At 45.6% G+C, this 21746-nt stretch overlaps 1 protein-coding gene across 2 annotated transcripts; it reads left to right on the plus strand.

Annotated features, from left to right (window-relative positions):
* The first annotated feature begins 1764 nt into the window (after positions 1–1764).
* GHITM (growth hormone inducible transmembrane protein) lies at positions 1765–19818 on the plus strand. 2 transcript variants are annotated; one of them, XM_077350556.1, is made up of 9 exons: positions 1765–1938; positions 5051–5206; positions 6142–6241; positions 6920–7031; positions 8763–8904; positions 14396–14504; positions 15159–15347; positions 16674–16845; positions 18619–19818. In XM_077350556.1, the coding sequence occupies exons 2-9, from the start codon at positions 5075–5077 to the stop codon at positions 18704–18706; spliced, it is 1044 nt and encodes a 347-aa protein (XP_077206671.1). In that variant the 5' UTR covers positions 1765–1938; positions 5051–5074; the 3' UTR covers positions 18707–19818. The 2 variants fall into 2 exon arrangements, with proteins under 2 accessions (XP_077206671.1, XP_077206672.1); XM_077350557.1 differs by lacking the exon at positions 1765–1938 and adding an exon at positions 1945–2153.
* The last annotated feature ends 1928 nt before the right edge of the window (positions 19819–21746 follow it).

Below are 21746 nucleotides of genomic sequence, written 5' to 3' on the forward strand. Positions count from 1 at the left end.
GGTGGCCAGCCCAGATGGAGATAACGTTCAGTCCAAGCCATCGGGAGCTAATAAGAACAACGCAGAGCCAGGAGTAGTCAAACAGTCCAAAGGTCTGAGTCCAGAAAGTCCAAGGGTTAACCAAGGCAAAGCACTTTACCAAAAGCCGTCGTCAAGTCCGAAGCCAGGGGGTCAAGGATTCAGCAGCAGGTCACAATAGCAGAGCCTGTCCAGAGGGTAGTCGCATAAATTGCTTCCACGCTGGCTAGCTGTTTCTGTATCCCTAAATGCAGCCCATCTAATGAGCTGCACCTGCAGGATGACTCAGCCCTCCTCTCCCGGCGTGAGTCCAGCTGAACCCCATCGGTTCTGACAGCTCGCATGCAATCTCTGGCTCCTTCTGCGTTCTCCCTTTGGCTTCGTCTCCGACGTACAGCCACTTCTTCTGACTCCGAGTCTGAGGTATCCTCCTGTTGAGGTCTGTTATCTGCCAGCTGCCGGGAACATCCTTCCCCCGGTCCATCTCATTACTCAGATCTGGCTGGGCTGTTGACCCTGGTTGCTCTGGCAACCCCGGGGAGCCGGGAGGCAGCAGTGGGGGTGTGACACCGTGCGCAAGCAGTTTGCTTCGCTTCTTCCTCCTCTGTGTTCTCCATGCTGCCATTTCAGTGGCCGTGCATAATAGGCCCCTGTGACGACTCACAGGCTTTTGCAGTCAAGAACTGTCTTGCTAACTTGGTGCTAACCTTTTGGACTGGCACTGTTTTCGGGCACTTAGCCTGTATGCCTTGGTTAATTGGCTTGGATGAGCTAGGTGAGCTGACAGGACAGGGAGCTGCAGCTGGAGACTGGGCAGAGGAATGAGGGACTTCTGTTACCACTTTGGAGTTTTAGCCTTCGTTCGTCTGTGACTCTGTTCCCTTCTGCTATTGAACATCTGACTGGACTAAGCTGTTATCCAACTGAGGTGTAAGTGAAGCTGGGAGCTCCTGGCAAGACTCTTCTCACTAACACAGCTTGGGCTCACAACACTGCCCTTTATTGAGATGGGTACTTTATTGACACCTGTTAAGAAACACCTTCATACACATTTGTTGTTTCTGTTGACCTGCTGAAGACTGGGCTTGATGTCCAAGGAAGGGTCATAATCCTGCACTGTAGTTAGCCAATGCATGGTTAGATCCAGACAGCTGGATCCAGTCAGTTTGAAGTTAAACTGACCTATAGTGTCTGGTGGGAAGATGTATTGTTCTGTATCTGTATATAAGTTGCATTTTTGGTGGGGTTTTCATTCAGTTTTAGTTCTTGTACCATCTTGCTGGGGTCACAATAAATAACTGAAATGAACTCCCCAGTCCTGGGATCCAAACCCAGGGATTCAACACCACTCTTGCCACAGAGTCATTCCCAAGTGGGTGGGGTGTGTGACTGTGCACCACAGCACCCCACTGTGCCGTCCTTCTAATTCCCCTGGAAATAAGGCTGCATCTAAGGTAGGGAGCTTTATCCATGGAAAGGTCACGTCTCAAAAATCTTGTGGGTCTTTTCGCCTGGACTCAAATCTCGCTGTATAAGATTTGCAGGGCAAGAAAAGTCAGGATACTCCCCTTCTTTTAGCAACTGACCTTCACACTGACAACCTTTCAGACAGGACTTTTCTCCCTGGACCACACCAAACATGGCCGCTAGCCTTTCCAGGATCCGAAAGAAAAATGGGCGCCTCCACCGCCCCACCCTCCCCTATCCAAGACGCTAGCCTAGAACCTTCCTCCGGCGCTTTGACACCGCCCCCTTCCCGGCCACCGGAACTTCTTTCGCCCTCGATCAAGATGGACGCCGAGAAACTTCGCGTCCTTTCTCCTTAAGGGCGCGCCGAAGTCACGTGAAAGACGCAAGCGCCTGTGAGGCTTCAAGAGGGAGACCACGTGACGGGCTCGGAGCGAGAACGTTTGCGGTGGGGTGAGTAGCGGCTCAAGGGGCGCGCGGCAGGGGCGGCGGCGTCGAGATAACGGCGCGCGCTCCCGCTTCTGGGGAGCCCTCTGTGGGGCGCAACCCCCTCACTAAATTCCCGCCCATTGGCAAGATAGGCTGGAAAGGGGGGACTTGCTGCGTCATTAGAATGAGGCTCCGTCTTTCCCTTTCTGCCTCCCCACCACCGCGCGCTATCTACCTCTGTGTGTATATATGTATCTATATAATATGGTGGTATTATATGGTGGTATTATATGGTGGGTTTTTATTTGGCCTCTTCTCCAAGGAGCTTGGTGGGTTACGCATCATTTGCCCCTCCCCCATTTTGTCCTCCTAACAACCCTGCGAAGTAGCCGGTGAGACTGAGGCGGCGAGTGACCCAGGCGCCCCCCGTGCATTTCATGGCAAGCCGGGATTCAAGCCTGTGTTTCCCGGAGCCTGCTCTGACCGCCTTAACTTTTGCTGTGTTATTTTGTACAGTTTCTGTTCTTGTTTCCAGGCAGGGGGGGGGGGGAAGAAAGCAAAAGAAATCATGAACCTTTAAATGTGAGACTCTTATGTGGTTCAGTGGCTACAAGGGTGGGTTAACAGTTGGTAGGTCCTGATCTGAATGGCCCAGCTAAGCCCGACTTTTTAATATACTTGCTTAAATACCTGGATGGGAGACCTTGGAGGAAGTCCAGGGTCACTACATAAAGGCAGGCTGTGGCAAACCCACCTCTCTTTGCATCTTGCCTTGAAACTCCTACTGGGTTGCCATAAGTCTGCTTAGACTTGATGGCACTTCAGAAAATGCTCTTCCCCATCTGAAAGAGTCCCAAAGTGGCTTAGAAACACCTTTCCCTTTCTCTCCCCACCACAGACACTCTGTGAACTAGGTGGGGGGCTGAGAGAGCTCTAACAGAACTGCTCTGTTGGGTGAAAACAGATAAAAATGTACAAGATAGTGTCTTTTCTTCTTGTTTTTGCCTTGCATGTTCCCTAATGTGGTACTGCTGGTTGTTGTGTTCCATTGTAGTATAGTGGTGACCCACACTCAACATTTCTTTTAGAGAGCGTGGCATTAAAATTATTAGTTTTTCGGTACGCTGCTGTAAAATATATGCAACTTTTAATTGAGGTCTGATTATTTATAGAAACTATTCTTTCTAATCAGGCTGGTATAATGCAGCCATCAATCAAAAAATAATAACATTCAAAATCTATGGTGGGGTGAAGAAGTGAATTTAGAAACTACATGCGCATTTAAAAAGTGTGTATTAACTCAATAGCAATATATTGTTGGGTGTCTATTGAACCATGATTCTAATAATACTTTGGTCTTGGTTCTAAGAAGCTGCATAATCTTCATTTAATTGTATGTCTCTAGTATTAAAAGAACTGGTATGCCCCTGTGAACCTGCTCCTGTGCTTAATGCTTTATGACATCATTTAACTTTGACTCAACACTTGCTGCCAGGGAAGGATGCCTCACAATGGCCCCTGTAGTATGAAATGTTACTCTGTCTTGCATCATTTCATTGGTAGACTCTTCCTTTTGTATGAAGGACTGTGGAGAAACTCAAAATAAGGCCCCTTATTTAAAAATTGAAAGCAAACAAAGCAGCAAATTCTGGGTTCTATTTCTAGGCCAAAATAATCCCTGTAAAAAAAGTTTCCAAATAAGAATTTTTCTTTCTCATTGCTTAACAACCTGTGCAAAATGTCCCATAGTTTTTATTTATTTTTCTATTTATGTCACCCTTCCCTATAGGATCAGTAGTTTTAGTAGTTCAGAAATAACTGCATGGTTTTCTGTAGACAATACATAAAACTCCCATTGAGGATTGAGTACATGGATTATTTTCATTTGGCACTTCTATAGGAAGTTATTTCCTAGGTCTGATTCTCTGGGGGGTTTCTTTGATCAGTGCTGTGTAATGGAATTAATCGAATCATTCTCTATTCCCACAAAATAAAGTAAGAAATAACAGTAGAATACTAGAATATGTTTTTTGAGGAGAACTGTTGTCAGGTGTATCAAGGAATGCAAAAAAACAGAAGCTGAATGTATATTTCATTATGTACTTGATTTATATCCCACTTTCAATTACATTAGGGATCCAGAGTGGCTTACATTATTTTCCTTTACTCCATTTTTATGCCTTTTACCCTTTTTGTATATTTTACACAAGGTGGGATGCCTGCTACATCCTACATTATGTTTGCTTTTTAGAATGGAAGTTAAGAGGGTGCCATGTTAGCAAGGTTAAGTCTAAAGTGGATAATACCACTGGGTAGAGACTCCTGCATGCAGTAATTAAATTATGGCTATATAAAGTGCTTACTTACTGCCTGTTTCATCAGGGACACTGAAGGTGTGTCTGCATGTAGCATTTGCAAAGGTATCTGACACATTCCCAAACACTGTAGCAATCCTTTTGGACTGTATCTCTTCCTCCCCTTCTATTCCTGACAGGGTGAACTTTATTGAAATCACAGATTTCCACAAAAAGGCCTATTCTTACTGGTTGTTATATTCCTGATTCAGAAATACTCCTTTTGTGAAGTTGTCACTCCCCTGCCTTGTGTAAGAACTGCAAGGGTTGTGTTTTGAGGGCCCTTGCAAGAGATGAAAAGAGCACCTCTTTTTAGCTGCAGCCTTCCAAAGTTCAGAGGAGGAAAAGGCATCCAAACGCCTCTTTCAATCCCCCTCTTGCGCCGGCTGTCTACTTGTGTCCATGTGGCTGGATCCTATACTTTTGATTGATGGCAGAACAATTCTTCTAGCATGGCAGGAGGTCTGCTTAGTTCCATTTTATGAACAATACCTCTTAACACTTTACTCATAATGTATGTAAAATGAAGGTCATGGTTTAGTTTTTGTGTGTTGAGTGTTCCAGGTTTCATTTCAGGGTCTTTTGTCTGAGATAGCACTCTGCTTTGAGGCCTTGATGGGTCATTGTGCAGTAAAAGAGCCCTTGGCTCTAGGGCAGAGCGTCCTTGGGTGTGAGGAAGATTTGTATGTTCAACTTCGGTTATATATGCAAGTGAGCTGTGGCCCTGTTTCTTGTCATACTTTTGCTATGAGATCATCACTTTGGCTTTCATGTCATTACAGAGCTTGCCCTTGTCAGCCATAGCCATGTTTGCAGCAAGGCTGGTGTGCCTTCGGGCACTACCATCCCACAGTCTTCGTCCCGTGCTTACTCAGTTTTCACCAGCCTTGAGGAATTCCACTCTGAAGACAAATCAGTGTCTCTTGCAGCCTTATCAGGTAAGTGCAATTTGTTTTATAAGGGACTGCATGAATCCTGAGGACAGCCGCTAGATAGTGTTGGTGGGGTAGAAGAACTCTGCGGATGACTTCTCCCTCTCCCCAGGACCTGAAAAGTGGCAAGCTGCAAGGAACTCACCAGCAGGGACAGCTCTCATGTGGCAGGGATCTGTGGCCTCCGAGCCTCAGAAAGAAGTGAAAGGAGGAGGGGTGGTCAGGGGTGGGGGACGGAAGGCCATTGGCTGGCTGCTGGACAGACAGGCAAGCTGGTTGGAGGAGGAGGCACTTTTGGCACCCTGAGTGGGTGTTAAATGCTGAGTGGCACTTAAGCCATGAGACCAGTTCCTCCAACCCCTACCAGAAATATTAAGTGGAACAGATATATATAGTGGTATGAATCTAGCTAACAGCCTAATTTGGCCTTGCGCATTGGGCTAGAAACTGGGCATGTCTCTAGCCCTTCTACCTGAAATAAAGAAAAGTACAAAGTAAGCTGCTTTGTGTGTTGTTAAATCCATGTGAGGATATTGCAGGTCTGATTCAGTTTGAGGGAACTTTGTATGTTCATAGGAAGGTCTCCTCATTCCCATGTCCTCTTGTTTTCGGCACCATCAGCCGAACTGTTACTGATAAGGATCAGGTATCATTTAATTGGATGGGGATTCAGCATAGGGCCTGCATTTGAAGTGCGGAATCCAAGGAATGCATCCCAGTCCTCAGGACATAAAAAGAGCACCTTCCTCTTGAAACAACACCTTGGTTCCAACACTTAGAATTTCTTATACCTTTTGTAGGGTGAGAGGTGGCATGCTTACTACATATGCACCAAAACATGATTTCAACAGTTTTGACTCCAGCTATCATTCCCTTGTGCTGTTTACTTTGTCACTTGTGTTTTCTTAACACTATTCTTCCTTTGATTTTGGTTGTCTCAGGGATATGCCACTAAAGCCAGGATGGTTTTGCGGCGAGGAAAAACTGGTCAAGAAATTAAGGAAGCGGCTTTTGAACCTGCAATGGAAAAAGTCTTCAAAGGTATGTTTATGCATATATGTGTATGTTCTCTGATACTCACTGATTTTGTGTCATTTGCAAATGGAGGGAAAAGCAAAACTTAGTGTGGATAAAGATCAAGCAAAAATGCACAAAACAAAATAAACCATGTGAGATAAAATGGCTTGTAAATCCCTGGTGGTGGCCCCTGGCATGGGATTCATGAAGCATAATTCAAAATATTTAAACCTAAAATCTGTCATGTTTTATCAAAACATACCAGGTCTTTAGAATCCAGAAAGGAAGCATTGTTCTTACAGAACAAGTTTGGAAGTTACAATAGGAAGTTGCTTTAGAAAGTATTCTATGTCCTGAATTCAAACTGTAGTAGTATCAGGCCAAGCTGCATGCAGTGGTCCAGTCACGCATGGTGGGAGTTTGAGAAGTTACCTGTCAGTGCAAGGGCAGAGTTGTCACTTGATTTTGTGCCGTCAATCACTGGTGTTCGATGTGCTGGAAATAGCTTTTGCTGAATCCTCTAAAAGCCTTCTTTAATTGTCTTGTGTTCTTCATGGTCACCTGAACTTTGTCTCTGATTAGAAGCTATGAATATATTAGCAATCAGGTTTGAAACAGAAAAAACGTATTAATTTGATCCTCAATTGAATGGGAGGGGGTGGAACGATTTAAGGAAAATAATTATTGGCTTTTCTTTACCAGTGGATCAGATGGGAAGATGGCTGGTTGCTGGAGGTGCCGTTGTGGGTCTTGGAGCTCTCTGTTACTACGGCCTGGGGTTGTCTGACGAGATCGGAGCCATTGACAAAGCTGTGTAAGCAGAAATGCCTGAAACGTTCTATCACTTTTAAATTTCAGACAGAATTGGGGAGGAACAAGCAGGAGCCACCCCATTTTTTTTTACAGGAATGTTTAAAAGGTGCATTTCTTCTCTTTGGCTTGTGAGTCTGCAATGCACACATGTTTCTGTCCTGTTGTTGTTTTCTCTCTCCCTTGCCTACATTCATCTTCAGCGTGGGAGGAGGGAGATAAATAGCAAAGATGCAACTCTGGGGAAACAAATAACAAAGACGCAACTTTGGGGGAAACAAATCATAACTACAAATGCTGTAATTAATTCTGGGTTTTTCCAGTTGGATGGGGGAAATAAAATATTTGAAGTGTTTGTACTAAGCTTGCTGCCTGTTTGTGGTAAGAGCTTTGTTACTTCAGAGAGATGTACAACAGGTCAGATTTTAGTGTTCTAACAAGAAAGCCTCGTTAGGCTGGCCAGAAACCTGCATGCTATTTTTGTATGTTACCATAGTGGGTAATCAGAATATATTAGGTGTCTTTTTCTTCAGGCATTGAATTATAGCCTTGTTTAGTATGTCAGAAGTAGAATAAGAGCTGGGGTTTTGTACCCTGCTTTTTACTACCTGAAGTAGTCTCAAAGCAACTTACAATTGCCCACTCTTCCTTTCCTGCATCAGACACCCTGTGAGGTAAGCGAGGTTGATAGAGCTCTGAGAGAACTGGGACTGGCCCTAAACCTGGTTCTCCAGATTAGAAGTGGCCGCTCTGTACCACTAAACCAAGACCCATGAGGAGAGGGGCAGCCTAGAAGTCGAAATATAAAATAAATACACATGTTTAAAGAATACATAAATATATATTTAGTTTTAATTGTGTCATTTTGATCAGCTAAACTTCTTGAGTTGGATGAAAGACCTGAAAAGAAAAGGTGTGTGTGGGGGGGGGGGGCTTTGTGAGAATTGTGGAGGTTTTTGGAGAGGGGAATAGAAATTCTCCTAATATTCATACACTGTGTTTTTGATGATCCTCTAATGCAGGAATTTTTAAGACTGCAGGCACTTTTGGGATTGACATAGGAAGGAAGAGTCAACCACAAAGCAGCTGTCACATGACTGATAGCAATTGACAGCCACAAAATGTCAGGGAGTGATACAATTCATATAACTCTAATGATAATGCCAACATTTCAGGCAGAAGCTGCACTTAACGGTCTGCCTTTTTTGCATACATACATCTTACCTTCGGTCACGTAGTGAAGATCCTTGTGCTGTAGCAGCAGCTGCTGCTGAAGCATTTTTTAAAAAACCTGCCCAGCCAATCAGATCTCTTGTGGCCAGTCAGAAACCCTGCTGAGCAGATGTCCTTCACATCCCCATTCATTTCCTCAAGCCATATGACATCTGCCAGGAAGGGTGGCTGCCATGGTGCCCAGGGGCACCATGTTGGGGACTCCTGCTCCAATAAGCTTGTTGTGGAGTAGTCAGTCTAAAACGGAGTGCATGATTTCCGACATGGTGACCACTAGTCTCTGCTCTTGCAGCCCTTTGTTTCTTCCCCAAAGCAGCACCTCCAAGGTCTAGTCCTTGGTAATCGCTTTCTTTGTGTGAAGCACTTTTCATAAAAGCATTAAAGGGAGCTTAGAGTAAGGGGAAAATAGCTGGGGACAGTTGAGAGTAGTTATGATTCCGTCAAGCAACAAAGCTTACAAAGTAGTCCTCTGAAGTCTTGTGTCCTTTGTTCTTGCTTCCAGCATTTGGCCACAGTACGTGAAAGACCGAATCCATTCCACCTACATGTACTTTGCGGGGAGTGTCAGCTTGACAGCACTATCTGCAGTTATGGTCAGCAGGACTCCTGCCCTCATGGGTCTAATGATGAGAGGCTCTTGGCTGGTAAGACCCGTCTTCAAATTTGTCAGAATATCTCTAGAGAAATCTTCAGCGTCTCCTTGACTCATAATCTGCTATGGTCTCCTAATGGTGGTTGATAAAAATGCCAGTGGGTTGGATCCAATTTGTTTAATCTTTGCTGTAAAAGAGAGGGGGGAATCCCCTTTGGCCACCAAGAAAGCTATGCTGCCTAGACAAAAGCCACATGGTATGGGGGCTGTGATAAGAGGAATTCAGGGAGATGGAGGTTTTAAACCCAAATGGCCTGGCTTCCTTCCCGGTAATGGGCAGCACAGTTACGTCCTGTACCTACTTCTGTTTTCTAATTGCAGAATTAACTGTGTGCCTTTCAAACTCGTGTGTGCCATTATTTCCAATACAGTTTTGCATACTTTTGACCGATTCCCAATGAGATACTGTAGGCTGATACACCCTCGATCAGTGTTTTCCAGCCGTTGACTTTGGACCCAAAAGTGGGTTGCGAAGCCTCCAGAAGTGGGCTGCAGGTCAGCCCTCCCTAATGGCCACCCTTGGCTGACTGTACCTTCCTTAGTTAGTTGATAGTTTTTCCTTCATGTGTTTGTGTGTCGATCAAGGAAAACATGTCCTGACAGTGACTTGTCTGAGTCTCAGAATCTTAGGGGGGATAATGAGGAAGGAGAGGAAGTCCAAAGACTGGATGTAACTTCTGCATGTAAAGGCTGTGTGTGTGTTGGGATGCCGCTTCTTGGGGTCCATAGAGGGGGCAGCTCCGTGCCCTCTGTGATGTTTGTTTGTTTCTCCAAAACATCTGGTTAGCCACTGTAAAAAAAAAAAAAAAAAAAAGGGAATGTTGAACTGGGTGGGTGTCAAGGTCATAGTTTACCAAGAGCATCAAAGAACTTGGGCCAGCCCTGCATGGGTCACCGTACCAATACATTTGGGCTTGTAGGACACCAAACCGAAGAGGTTGGTAACCACTCCCCTAGATGTTCATAGAAATCCTTCCTGATCAGTCTTAACGCTTCTCTCCATGTTGCTAGTTCAATTGCTTTGCTGGCAATAGAGCTGGTAGATTTTTCACTCACGTGTTCTGTGGGAGGCGGGAGCTGCTGGTTTTCACCTCCACATAGGCTGTGCAGTACACCTAGAAACAACAACAGACTCATATTCCGTATGTTAAATAAGGCCTGTTCCCTAGGAATAATAAGCAAAGTGCCTGTGTGTGAGCTCTGTGCTTACTGTAAGTTAATTTCCGTATCTGTGCAATCTGCAGTGAGCTTATTTTCCAACCCTTGATTGTCTGGCTGATGGAGAGGTGGAAGCAGTGAAAGTGGGGGGCTGTCCCATCATGGCCCCCAGCCTCTCTCTTCCTCTCCCCACTTTCCTTACATCACTGTAAGAAGCAGGGCTCACATTGGTATACTTGAAGTGGCTGCAAGTTCCTGCATTATGCAGGGGGTTGGACTAGATGACCCTGGAGGTCCCTTCCAACTGTATGGTTCTGTGGATGTTGGCCCTATGATGGGCTCTTCCCGTGTTCCCATCATGGTGAGGAGTGTTCTCTACAGATAGAAAGTAAGTCTTGCAGAGGAATGAAAATTTCCTTTAAAAAACAGCTGTTTGAGCCAGAGATTCCCAACCTTTTAGAGCCCGTGGGCAGCTATGGAATTCTAATACACTGTGGTGGGTGCAGCCACAAAATAGCTGCGACACAAGAGGGAACCAGCCACACCATGGCTGCCGCTGTTCACAAACAGTGAAGATCTGGATACTGTGGGGTTGGCTGCAGCTGGCTGCAGCTGCTGCTAAAGCAATGTTCTGAAAAATCTGTACAGCCAGTCAGAATCCTTACTAATTCCCCACCCATCTCTGCTCGCTTTCTAAAAACATTTGGTGTTTGCGTAAATGCGTGCTGAAGTATAGAAACAGTCTGTGAACAAGTGGATTCGGGTTTACGCTGAAAGATCTAGGTGATCAGAGTTCAAAGCAGGATTACAACTCTTTGAAGTTATTTTTTCATAAAGTTTCTCTTCAGCTAGATTGCAAGCTGGAGGCGGTGTGTGCCTTGGCAGAAAGGATAAAAATGAGAAAATTGTTTGCTTGCTCTGTCTTCGAAAACTCCCAATATTTACCCTTGTACCAGAAATGTCAGAACTGCTGTGAACACTAGAGGGAGCTGTTGGCAATCCTAATAAAACAGTGCCTTCCAGTATTGGCTTCAAGATATGCTGCCACTAGTGTTACTTGTCAGATGCAAGTTTTTAAGGCCATGTCAGAGTCCCAGAATGACTTGCCCCACTTCATAAGAACTGCCACATCTGATCTAAACAATAGACCAGTTTTTTGGGCTGGGCAGTTCTCTTTTCTGTCCACTGACCAGTCTCCTGATCCAGCTTCTAACACTGTGCATGAAAAGCCAGCCTGTGGGACACAGACTTTTCTTTCAGTAGCATCTTGCTCACAAGATTCTGAACTAGTTCTGCCTGCCCTGTTACACCAAATGCGTGTCTGTAAGGACACGTGTCTAAATTTAGTTCTGGGGAATCAGCTAGTAGAGCCAGTAAGAGGCAGCGTGGCTTAACGTGGGACCTTGTATTGCACAGTTTAGTGGGTAATTATGTCACTGAGATAGAACCAAGGCAGACAATGATCTAAACATGGAAGGACTTTATTAACACACACTAATTAGACAAAAGACAACACATGCGCACTCTAGCATTAAAATGTACATTCCTAGCCACTAGCACACAAGGAAAAGGCTTATAGGGGAAGAACCTATACTAAGGGTTGATTGGAAGTGATATCTACCTGTCTTCTGGGTGGAGCAGAGTTCCGGAGGTCCAGGGAAGCAATTTGGGGTGACGGACGAGGGACCAAGACGAACATTGGACAGAGTTTCTGTAGCCTAGAAACTGACTGCATTTTGTGGCTGTGGGAGCTCAATATTTAAAGGAAATTTGTGACCTGAGGTGATAGGGGGCAGATCCTACCTTGTCCAGGGCTTGGACAAAGAGTTTGATGGCTGGGGCCGCGTCCCAACAAAGACACGGGTTGCTGAGCAAAGAAACTAGCTGCTGGGAATATAAAGAAACTAGTAGTAGAGCCCGCTGAAACCTAAATTCAGCGGGCGCTAGGGACCTGGGGAGCCTTTCCTGGGGCATGGGGAACTTTTTTCTCTCCCCCCCGATCTTGCCAAAAGCTCCCCAGGCCCCGGGGAAGGCGCTCCGCGGCGGGCGCTAGGACGGCAATGGGGGCTTGGGGGGTGGCTGTGCGGGCTGGGAACGGTGGGGCGCGGTCCGGAGGCTTTGGATGGGCTTGGGCTTGGGGCTTGTGTGGCTGTGTACCTGAGGCGTCGGTGGCGAGAGGAGTCCCGTGTGCGCGGCCAGCGGCGTTTGAGGAGTGGTGGCGGGCAGCAGCGCTTTGAAGTTTCTCTGATTGGCGTGGAGGTCTTCTGTCGACGCGAAGGCAGTCCCTGGCAGCCGTGCGCAGGGCGGCTTGCGGGGCCTCCAGGGACTGCCAGGGACTGCCAGGGACTGCATTGCCGGCGGCCTGACGCGTCTGGCCGCCGGCAAAGGAGCAACTGCGAGCCGCGCTGCGCGCAGCTCGCAGTTGCTCCGGCGGGGAATCGGAGGGACCAATCGGCAGGCGCTTTGCGCCTGCCGATTGGTCCCTCCGATGGTCTATCAGGATGAAGGGGCCAATCGGCACCCTTCCTCATCCCGGACACATCCCGCCTTCACAGCCCTTACAGCTTTATTTAGACCGTGGCGCCCGCGGCGCCACGGGCTGTGTTAAGATATTTCCTGTCTAGAAAGGCTGATGGCTCATTTCTGGCAAATCCTGGATGATTGCTTGTGCCTGGGGATAGTGGTAAGGGAAAAGACAGAGACCAAATCTTGGATTAGATTTGATGTTGAAAGAGAGTGGCCAGTTCCCTTTACAAGACAATGTGCTTGGCTGACTGGAGGGGAGTTTTGGGTGGGGTGCCTTTGTCTCTCTGTACTTGCCAGGTGTGCTGACAAACTCCTCTTTTGTTTGCAAGCAAGTAGGTTAGGGGAAGCCTAACTCCAAGTCCTGCTTCAGAGCAAGAAGTGGGTTTTAGTTGCTCTCCCATTATGCTTTGCAAGCCTTGACTTGGCTTTTCTCTCTCTGGTGCCAGGGTCTGCGTAGGAGTGTCAGGAAGGGTTGACACGGGTGTGCCAGCCTGCAATGGAGGGGTGACAGCCCACATAACACTGTGTTTGGTCCTTGGGGCCTGACTTTTTTATTGAAACTTGCAACACTTCTAGTTGATAGAATTAGTTACCTGGGGGAAGAGAGAGGTTTCCCTTGCTGGCAGTTTAAGTAGAGACCAGATATCCATCTGTCAAGGGTGCTTTAGCTTCCCCCCTCCCCTGTATTGAGTGGGGGGGGGGGAGGGATGAGACAGGTCCTTTCATCCAGGTGTTTTCTTTAAAAGAGAGCAAGCTGCCATGCCTTGAAGCAAGACCCTGCACTATTTCATGTTTTCTTTTCAGCCCCTTCAGTCCCAGCTTGACTGAGTGGGAAATGGAGGAAGTGTAGAAGGGCACCAAGGGATTGCCCAGGCTAGCCTGTTCTTGTCAGATCTCAGAGGCTAAGCAGGGTCAGTCGTGGTCAGTATTTGGATGGGAGACCACCAAGTTCATGGTCGCTACGCAGAGGCAGGCAATGACAAGCCACCTTGGCGTGACTCTTGCCTTGAAAACCCTATATGGTCCCTGTCAATTGGCTGTAACTTGCAGATCAAAAGAACAATGGAGTAGTGAGTGGGTCAGAGGTTATAAACATCTCTGGGCAAGGAATCAGGCAGACCATTTTGGAACTGGGCTGGTTTTCTGCAGTAGAGTGCAATCTCTTAAGGCTGCTTATTTGGGAATAAGTACTTGTTCCTGTTTGTTTGGGAATAAGTTCTATTGAATTTGTGTCTGAATAAAGCTGCGTGAGGATGTGCCAAGTCTAGCTTTGACACCATTTGCTAGTCATCAGTGGCACTCTTGAAACCCATTTTGGGCTCAGGTCGTGCCCAAAGGCAACACTTTATGATCTTAGGTGTACGCTTGCAATCATGGCATGTGTTTAAAGCATCTGGCTTCCATTTCTTAAGTTATAAGCTGAAGTTACTTTTGATATTAATATTGCCTCAGTGGAAAGGATGTATTTATATAACCTTTGACAAGAATCAGGGTTTTTTCAATAAGAAATGTGACATGTGAATTAGCTGAAAACTCTTCAGGAAATGCCTGCAACCTACAGGTGACTGAATTGTATGCATGTCCGTGTCATGTCTACCATCAGTCACATGGAAAGTAATGGGGGGGGGTGCAAGTGAATATCATATGTGACCCTTGGCCAACCAGCAGTGTAATCCTGAATGGATTGCAACCATAAGGCTGTAACTCTCCCTTAGGACTGCCTCATATAAGCCCCTAACACAGGCCAGTGGATAGAAGAATTATTTGTTTTTTGGTAAGAATAATTCTGTCTCACGCAGGCCATCGGTGCGACCTTTGCAGCAATGATCGGGGCTGGGATGCTGGTTAGATCGATAGATTACGAGCAGAGCCCTGGCTCAAAGCACCTTGCCTGGATGCTGCATGCAGGTATGTGCTTTTTGATTTCTCTGTACCATTTTTAGTCTACCAAAAAACAAATTAATATTGGCAGTCATTGAGAAGGCAATTTGGACAGCTCACTGCAGTGCATGTTATGCATCACTCAAGGATGCTGACTTCCCTTTAAAAACCTGTTGTGGTAAATATGTTTTTAAAATGCACATGGCATTTGGGATCTGACCCATGTAAAATCACTGAGCTTTCTATTAGTGTGTTGTTTGTAGGATCTGTAGTTTCCCTCAGAGCTGTCTCATAGAGGAGACAAAGTGGGGTGAGGTGATCTGCCCTCCTGCTCTGTGACCTGAGAACCAGAGGCATGAATGCGCATCTCCTCTCTGCTACCTTAGGCCTCTCCAAAGTTAGCAGGGCAAGCTATGGGCTTCCTGAACTCAACTGAGGCTCCTTCAGTAGTGGACAAGTCTTGTACGCAGAGGCAATCTCATGAGACTTTAGGAAGCTGTATTGAGCAGGCTTGGGGCAGTGATACTTTGGTGCTTCTACCAGAATGTTTGTGGGTGCTGCTGATTAATGTATATGAATTACTGTGAGCACTCAGAAAAAACACTACATAAGTCACATAAGGTTTTTTTTTAAAGCACCATTTTTCATTTTCAAGGCCTCAACCTCTCTCTCTACACATAGGTGTTATGGGCGCAGTGGTGGCTCCCCTGACTCTTCTGGGTGGCCCCCTGCTCATCCGAGCGGCTTGCTACACAGCAGGAATTGTCGGCGGACTTTCGACTGTAGCCATGTGCGCACCAAGTGAGAAATTTCTGAACATGGGAGCACCACTGGGAGTAGGCCTTGGCCTTGTATTTGCCTCTTCTCTTGGTAAGTGAAGTCATATTGTATTAGAGCAGGGTTCCCCAACATGGGACTCCCTAACACTTTTCCTGGAATCTACCTGTTGGCTTTAGAAAGTCAGTGGGGCTGGGGGAGCTCCTGACTTAGATCCAGCAGGTCGTCTGATTGGCTGTTGGAGGTTGGATCAGCTGTGCAGATTTTTTTTAAGTTCCTTTGGCAGCTGCTGCCCCCGCAGCACAAAAATATTCACTATGTGATTAAGGTCAGCTGTGCATGGATACATGAACATTTAAAAGGCATCCTGTTAAACAGAGCTTTTGCCAGAAGTGTGCATGATTATTAGACACTTTGTGGCTGGCTCTACCCCCTGCAGCAGCCCTTTTATGGTCCCGTGTCCACAGGCTCAAAAGTGTTGGGGACCCCATATTAGAATTGAACAGTAGTGCTTAGAATCATACTTCCTTGATTCTCATCAATATATTTAGACTGTTCTGATAGTTAAAGGAATAAAAATGTCCTCTGCTAGAGTCTGCTGTCATTCCACTTCCTGTAAGTAACGTTTAGGTCGTAATTAGAGATTCCCAGTTGTATATGTAGTCCTACCTCTTCTTGTTGAATATAGAAAACGTACCAGATTAAGAGAGATCAGGAGAATGGTTGAGACAAGTTACACGTTGCATTGAGTGTCTCCCAGACTTCCATTGTATTGAGGCATGCATGTGATTGGTTCACCTTCAGTTGGTAAAGAACTGTTGTGGTTAGGATGTTGATTGGAGTAGGTCATAGGAACCCCATCACTCCAGTCTTGGCTCATCTACACTGGCTCTTAATTTGTTTCCTGGCACAGTTCGAAGTGCTGGTCTTGACCTTCAAAAGCCCCTATGTTTTGGGATCATCATACCTGAAAGACCCATCTTCTTTATGAACCTGCCTACCCACTATGCCTGGTTCCAAAGAAATTAGGCTGGGGGCTACCTGGGAGAGGGCCTTCTAGTCCATTGAACCAACGCTCTGGAACTCTTCCCCTTGGGAAGACTTGCATGTCATGTCTGTCTCTGTTGTTGTCTTCTGCCAGCAAGTGAGAACCTCCATGTTCCGTTTCGCATTTCGAACCTTCGTTCCTAAGCAATGTTTTAAGTCCTGTTTTTATGCTTGTATAGTCTTAGCACAGTTTTAATGATGCGCGTTGATGGGGGAGTGACTTCAGTGCTTTTAAAGATATTATTTTATCATGCATGTTTTAAATTATTAATTGTCTTGATGGCTCTTAAAAGGGCAGAGTTTGTTAACAGTAATATTATTTTGACATTTTTGTGCCATATGCAGTTCTGATGGCTTTTTTGTGTTTACCAGGATCCATGTTCTTCCCTCCAACCAATGTCTTTGGGGCTGGCTTGTACTCCGTTGCTGTTTATGGTGGATTGGTGCTTTTTAGCATGTTCCTGCTCTATGATACCCAGAAGGTAATAAAGCGTGCAGAAACTCAACCATTGTACGGCGTACAGAAGTATGACCCCATAAATTCGTAAGTATTTTCTTAATGCAATCCTAACTCTAAGTTAAACATTCATTGACATGCTTACATAGAACAGCTTCACAAAATCTGTGTTGTGGGATAGAAGATTATGAGCTTTTATGTATTTGACAACATGGGTATTGCATTGAGGGCTGCCAAATCCAGGTTGGGAATGCCTGGGGACTTTTGGGGTGCAGTCAGGGTATAATGCCATAGAGTCCACCTTCCAAAGCAGCCATTTTCTGCAGGGGAACTGATCTCCTGTCTGAGAAGCAGCAGTAACCCTAAGATATCTCCAGGATCTCCTGGAGGCTGGCAACCTTAGCTCCAGTCTAAGAAAATGTTGGGATCCAGAGCAGCCCAAGTGCCATGGCACATAACCCACAGCGGGTCAGCCTGTTTTTGCCACTTTCTAGAGGCAGCCATCTTGCCATTAAGGCGGACTATGAGGGGTGGGGGACATGAGTCTTCTCACATTGGGAGAGGAGCTTCTTGGAAAGTGTGGGGTGATGCCATTGGAAGGTAGGAGGACACATCCTCCTGTAGCTCTCAGGCTGAGAGCCAGTCATCTGTGACAGTTATGACCGTTTGGTATTTTTACTAGTATTTGCCTAGAGTTGTTTTTGCATTAAGGCCAACTTAATGCTCATTGGCAAGCTCCATGACCAGAGAAGTTGAAGCTTCTGAAATTAAGTTTATCGGTGGGAGGATTACCTTCATCACTTCCACAGTAAGAATCCATGCGCACCCCTTACTGCAATTTCCCCCTTCCAGAAGCCACACCACTCATCCTTGCTTGTCTGTTTCCTCCCCGGCTCATCTCCTTCCTCCCCAGAACATACATTATCCAGGTTATGAAAGCTTTAAACTGCTGCTGCAGGCATTTCCGCCCTGAGCATATGTCTAGAGAAAAGGACTGGCTCTCCTGTGTCATAAGTATACACATTCTTGAGGCTTTTTCAGTTTCTGAAGACTTAGAAGGGGCTGTGTTTGCTATGTGTCCACTTCCTTGATAGGTTATATTTCTCAGAGGCAGACAAAAGGGAGAGAAGTTCACTGCCCCTCCTCCTTAAGTTTCAGGTTTATAAGTAGCCAATTACCTAAAGGGAGGGGGCAGTACTAGTTCCACATAATATGGCAAGAATCTTTTTAAAAAATGGTACTGATGCAGGCAAATGGGTTAGTGACATTTGTGGAGTGGTTTGCCAGGCTCTTTTAACATAAATGAATTGACCCTTCTTTCTAGAATAAGTTCTGTGTCTGTTTATTTTTTTAATCCTTAAAAAAGAACGAGGAAAAAACTATTGATCAATTAATTGATCAATTTGATGGCATGAAGGAGGAAAATAACTAAAATTCCAGCAACTAAATTAAAAGGAGAAAGAGGGCATGTATAAAGTAGAAACCAAAATATAACAGCAGTGGTGGATCTTCGCATAAGTGTCAGCAAAATGTTTCCAAATACCTTTTTAAGAAGTCCATGGATAACTGCCATACATTAAAATACTTCTTAAGTATTTACCAGGGATGGGCATTTATCTCTGCAGTGCTGTAGTACAAGTTTTTAGTTTCCTGGAAGGACACAGTGTCTTATTTTCATTGACAATTGGTTAGTCTCCAATAGACAGGCAGCTAGTGAAAAAGTATACAAGTGTAGTTGAATTCCTCATGAACTTTCCCTCGCCACTGTTCTCTTTGCTTGATGATATCGTCTGAATGCAATATCCCAGAAAAAACTGCTGGCTCCAGCCACCCAATCTGTTGCCTTTTCTTACCTTCCAGGTGCATGGGCATTTACATGGACACCCTCAACATCTTCATCAGAGTGGCCACCATCATGTCCACCAGCGGAAGTGGCCGGCGGAAGTGAATGATAACTCCATGAGTCGTCTGATGCTTTGGTTTTATCTGCTTAGCATGTAATTTCGAATAAAAATGTTGTGTACGAGCAGCAGCCGTTGGGAAGAAATCAGATCTTCCCATCACTTCCGCTTGATAACTTGAGGCATTTTCAGTGTCATGTGACTTAGTTTCCCATTTGAGCTTGAAAAATAAATAAAAAGTGGAAACTGGATTGCTGCATTACCATGCAATCGCTTTACCCCAGTTCTGAGGTTTTTGATATGGGAAAAGAAGCTCATTTCTGTTTGTGCACGTTTGTAAGTTGTGATTCCCTCCTTTGGAAAAGAGAAGAGTGACTGCATACTATAATCTTTTGAACAGCAGCCAAAGAGTTTGCTGTATTCAGACTAACCAGTATTCCAGGAGCAGGTGGATGTCTGCTCAGAAGCTGGTTAAAACAGAACAGGTGACTAATTTGTACTGAAATATGGAAGCAGCAGGCAAATCTCCAATGACTGTATGCAAAATAAATTGGCTTAAAAATTAGGACTCAAAAGGGGTAATTGGTGGAATGCTCTCTGCATTTTCATCAAGAAGTAGGGGAACCTGCAAGCAAGACAGGTCTTGGTTGCTGTTACGCCCTGCTCACTGTAATAAGCACAGCAAGTCCTTGACATCCCAGAACCAGCACTGAAGTCTTACTAAACTAGGAGTGGCGGAGACAAGCTCCTAATAGAGGCTTTTGCTGAAATTTGCCATGCAAAGGGCATTTGGGGAATCCTGGCATCAATTTTTTCTCAGAAGTCAAGAATGACTTGGTCTATTTTTTTGATTCTTCCTATTTATCCTGCTTCCTATTTATCCAACTAAGAGGTGTTACCAGTTGCTAAAAAACAAGTTTTAATCATAGCTTTGTTTCTGAGAAACATTTAAGCATTTACGATGCATTCTAAGTGGAGGAAATTTTGACGTGGATGCGTCTCAGCAGTATAATGAAAGTGATTTGGGAAGTTGCTGGGGCACTGTGGTGCTGATCTATTGTGCTGCAGGAGGTCAGCCTCTTATTTTTCCTTTCACTTGGCTAACTTAATGGTGCTTGTACCAGTTTTAAAAACAATAAAGTCCTAGTCCAGCACTTGATGACACTTGTTTTCTCTGTGTCCTAGAGAGGACCTGATTCCCAGCATGCTCTTTGGGGCCTCCGTGGTGTCTGACACGGAGCTTCAGGGTGCCCACTGGCTGCCTCTCCCTTCCCCAAGGGCTAAGGTTTGAAGGGAACTCTGTGTGTGTGTGTGTGTGTGTGGTGGGGGGAGAATAGCATTGCTCTGTCCCTTGCTGGCTGTCTCATGTGCAAAGTGCTGAACTAATCCTGAGCAGGTGGATCACAGCTCTGTTCTTTCACAGTGCCACAATTTCTTGGGTCCTGGTTTGGAAATCTCTTCCCAAGATCACACAAGGACTGAATACTCCCATTTGGGAATTGAAAACCATGCTCCTTCTCCAGACCAAAGGCATAATCCCAGCTTTCCTTTGATTCCTTAGAGCAGACATTATGTTGGGGGAGGGGGATGCCAAGGCAGTAAGCGTCATAGTGCATGTGCAGACAGAAGCTGTCGTTTTCTAATTGGCCCTGCCCCCAAATCAGCCATTTTGTGGTGGTGCCACAAAATTCTAAACAAATGCCGTACCCATGAATTCTAAACAAATGCTAAACAAATGCCGTACAATTAGGTGGCAGTGTCAAAAGCTCTCCTTGTGGGAATTTTGGGATCTAAGCCATGGGGAAATCTTCCTAACTGCTTCAGGAAGGCTGTTCTGTGGAATACAAACAGTCGCTGAAAAAAGCCTAGGTCTAGCAGTGGCGGACCATACGGCCTGATGAGAAAGAATAAGCCATGTGTGTTGGCCAAGCTAGCAGAGCTTCATAGACTAAAGCCAAAAAGGGCTTTAGAGGTAACAATCAGCACCTTGAACAAGCTTAGCAGCCAGTTCAGATGTTCTGCAATTATCATGGCTGTTTCCCCAGGCCCTTAGACGTGTGAATGTTTTTTTTAATTGATTCATTTTTATCCGTTCTTCCAAAAGGGGACCCCAACTGGCTTGTGTTCTCCCTTTAATCTCTCTAAAACCCTGTGAGGTAGGTTAGGCTGAGGTTTGATTGGCTCAAGGTCACCCAGCGACCTTCCACAGCAGGAGCAGGGTTTCCAAAGCAGGTTTCCCAGATACTAGCCTGATGCTCTTAACCACGGCACCATACTGGTACTGCTCACTTCCAAGGGTACTAGGCTTTAAAAAAAAAGATTGCTTTGTTTATACATGTAGCACTAAGTGGTTTTAACAGCCCAAACTTGAATCCATGGCTTCGGAGAGTGGAGCATTTCACGGAAGACTGCTGGCAGGGGCCAAGCAAAAGCCTTTTTCTGGGTAGACAGTAATCTCCTGGAATAAGCTATAGCCTGGGATGGTTTATTTCTGCCTAGAAATAGATCAGGATCTGTTGTACTTTCTACCTAGGCCCGTTCGCTGTTCTGCCTTATTTCTACCCCTTTTAGCTTCACCAATATTCCAGTGAAAACATTGGCGGAGGCTAAGTTTCGAAGGTGTGAGGAAGTTAATCATAAACTCCAGCATCACGGTCCTGGAATCTTATTGTTTCGAATGGCTCATATGCTGATCCCACAAGGGCAAACGTAGCTTGAAGTGAATTCCTGCATCCAAATCACCTATTTGGGTTGGATCTTCCTAGCCAGGAATGTACTGCCAAAGAGATTATCATCGCCTGTTAAACTGTGGTGTTTGCCCAGGTGGGGATGCATGTTCATGTTTGTACCATAAATGCAGAGACCCATTTCTGACTCCAGATGTTGTCACAGGGTTGCTAGCTCGGGTGGGGTATTCCTAGAAGTTTTGGGGTTGGGGCCAGGGGAGGGTGGAGTTTGGGGACAAGAGGGACCTCTGTGGGATACAATGTTACACAGTCTTATCTTCAAAGCAGCCATTTTCTCCAAGCTTGCCTGGAGAATAACAGTAATCATGTAAGTACTCCTGGTGACCCCTGGAGGATGGCA

Source organism: Paroedura picta, chromosome 8 (genome assembly GCF_049243985.1).
Source record: "Paroedura picta isolate Pp20150507F chromosome 8, Ppicta_v3.0, whole genome shotgun sequence".
Classification (NCBI taxonomy): Eukaryota; Metazoa; Chordata; class Lepidosauria; order Squamata; family Gekkonidae; genus Paroedura; species Paroedura picta.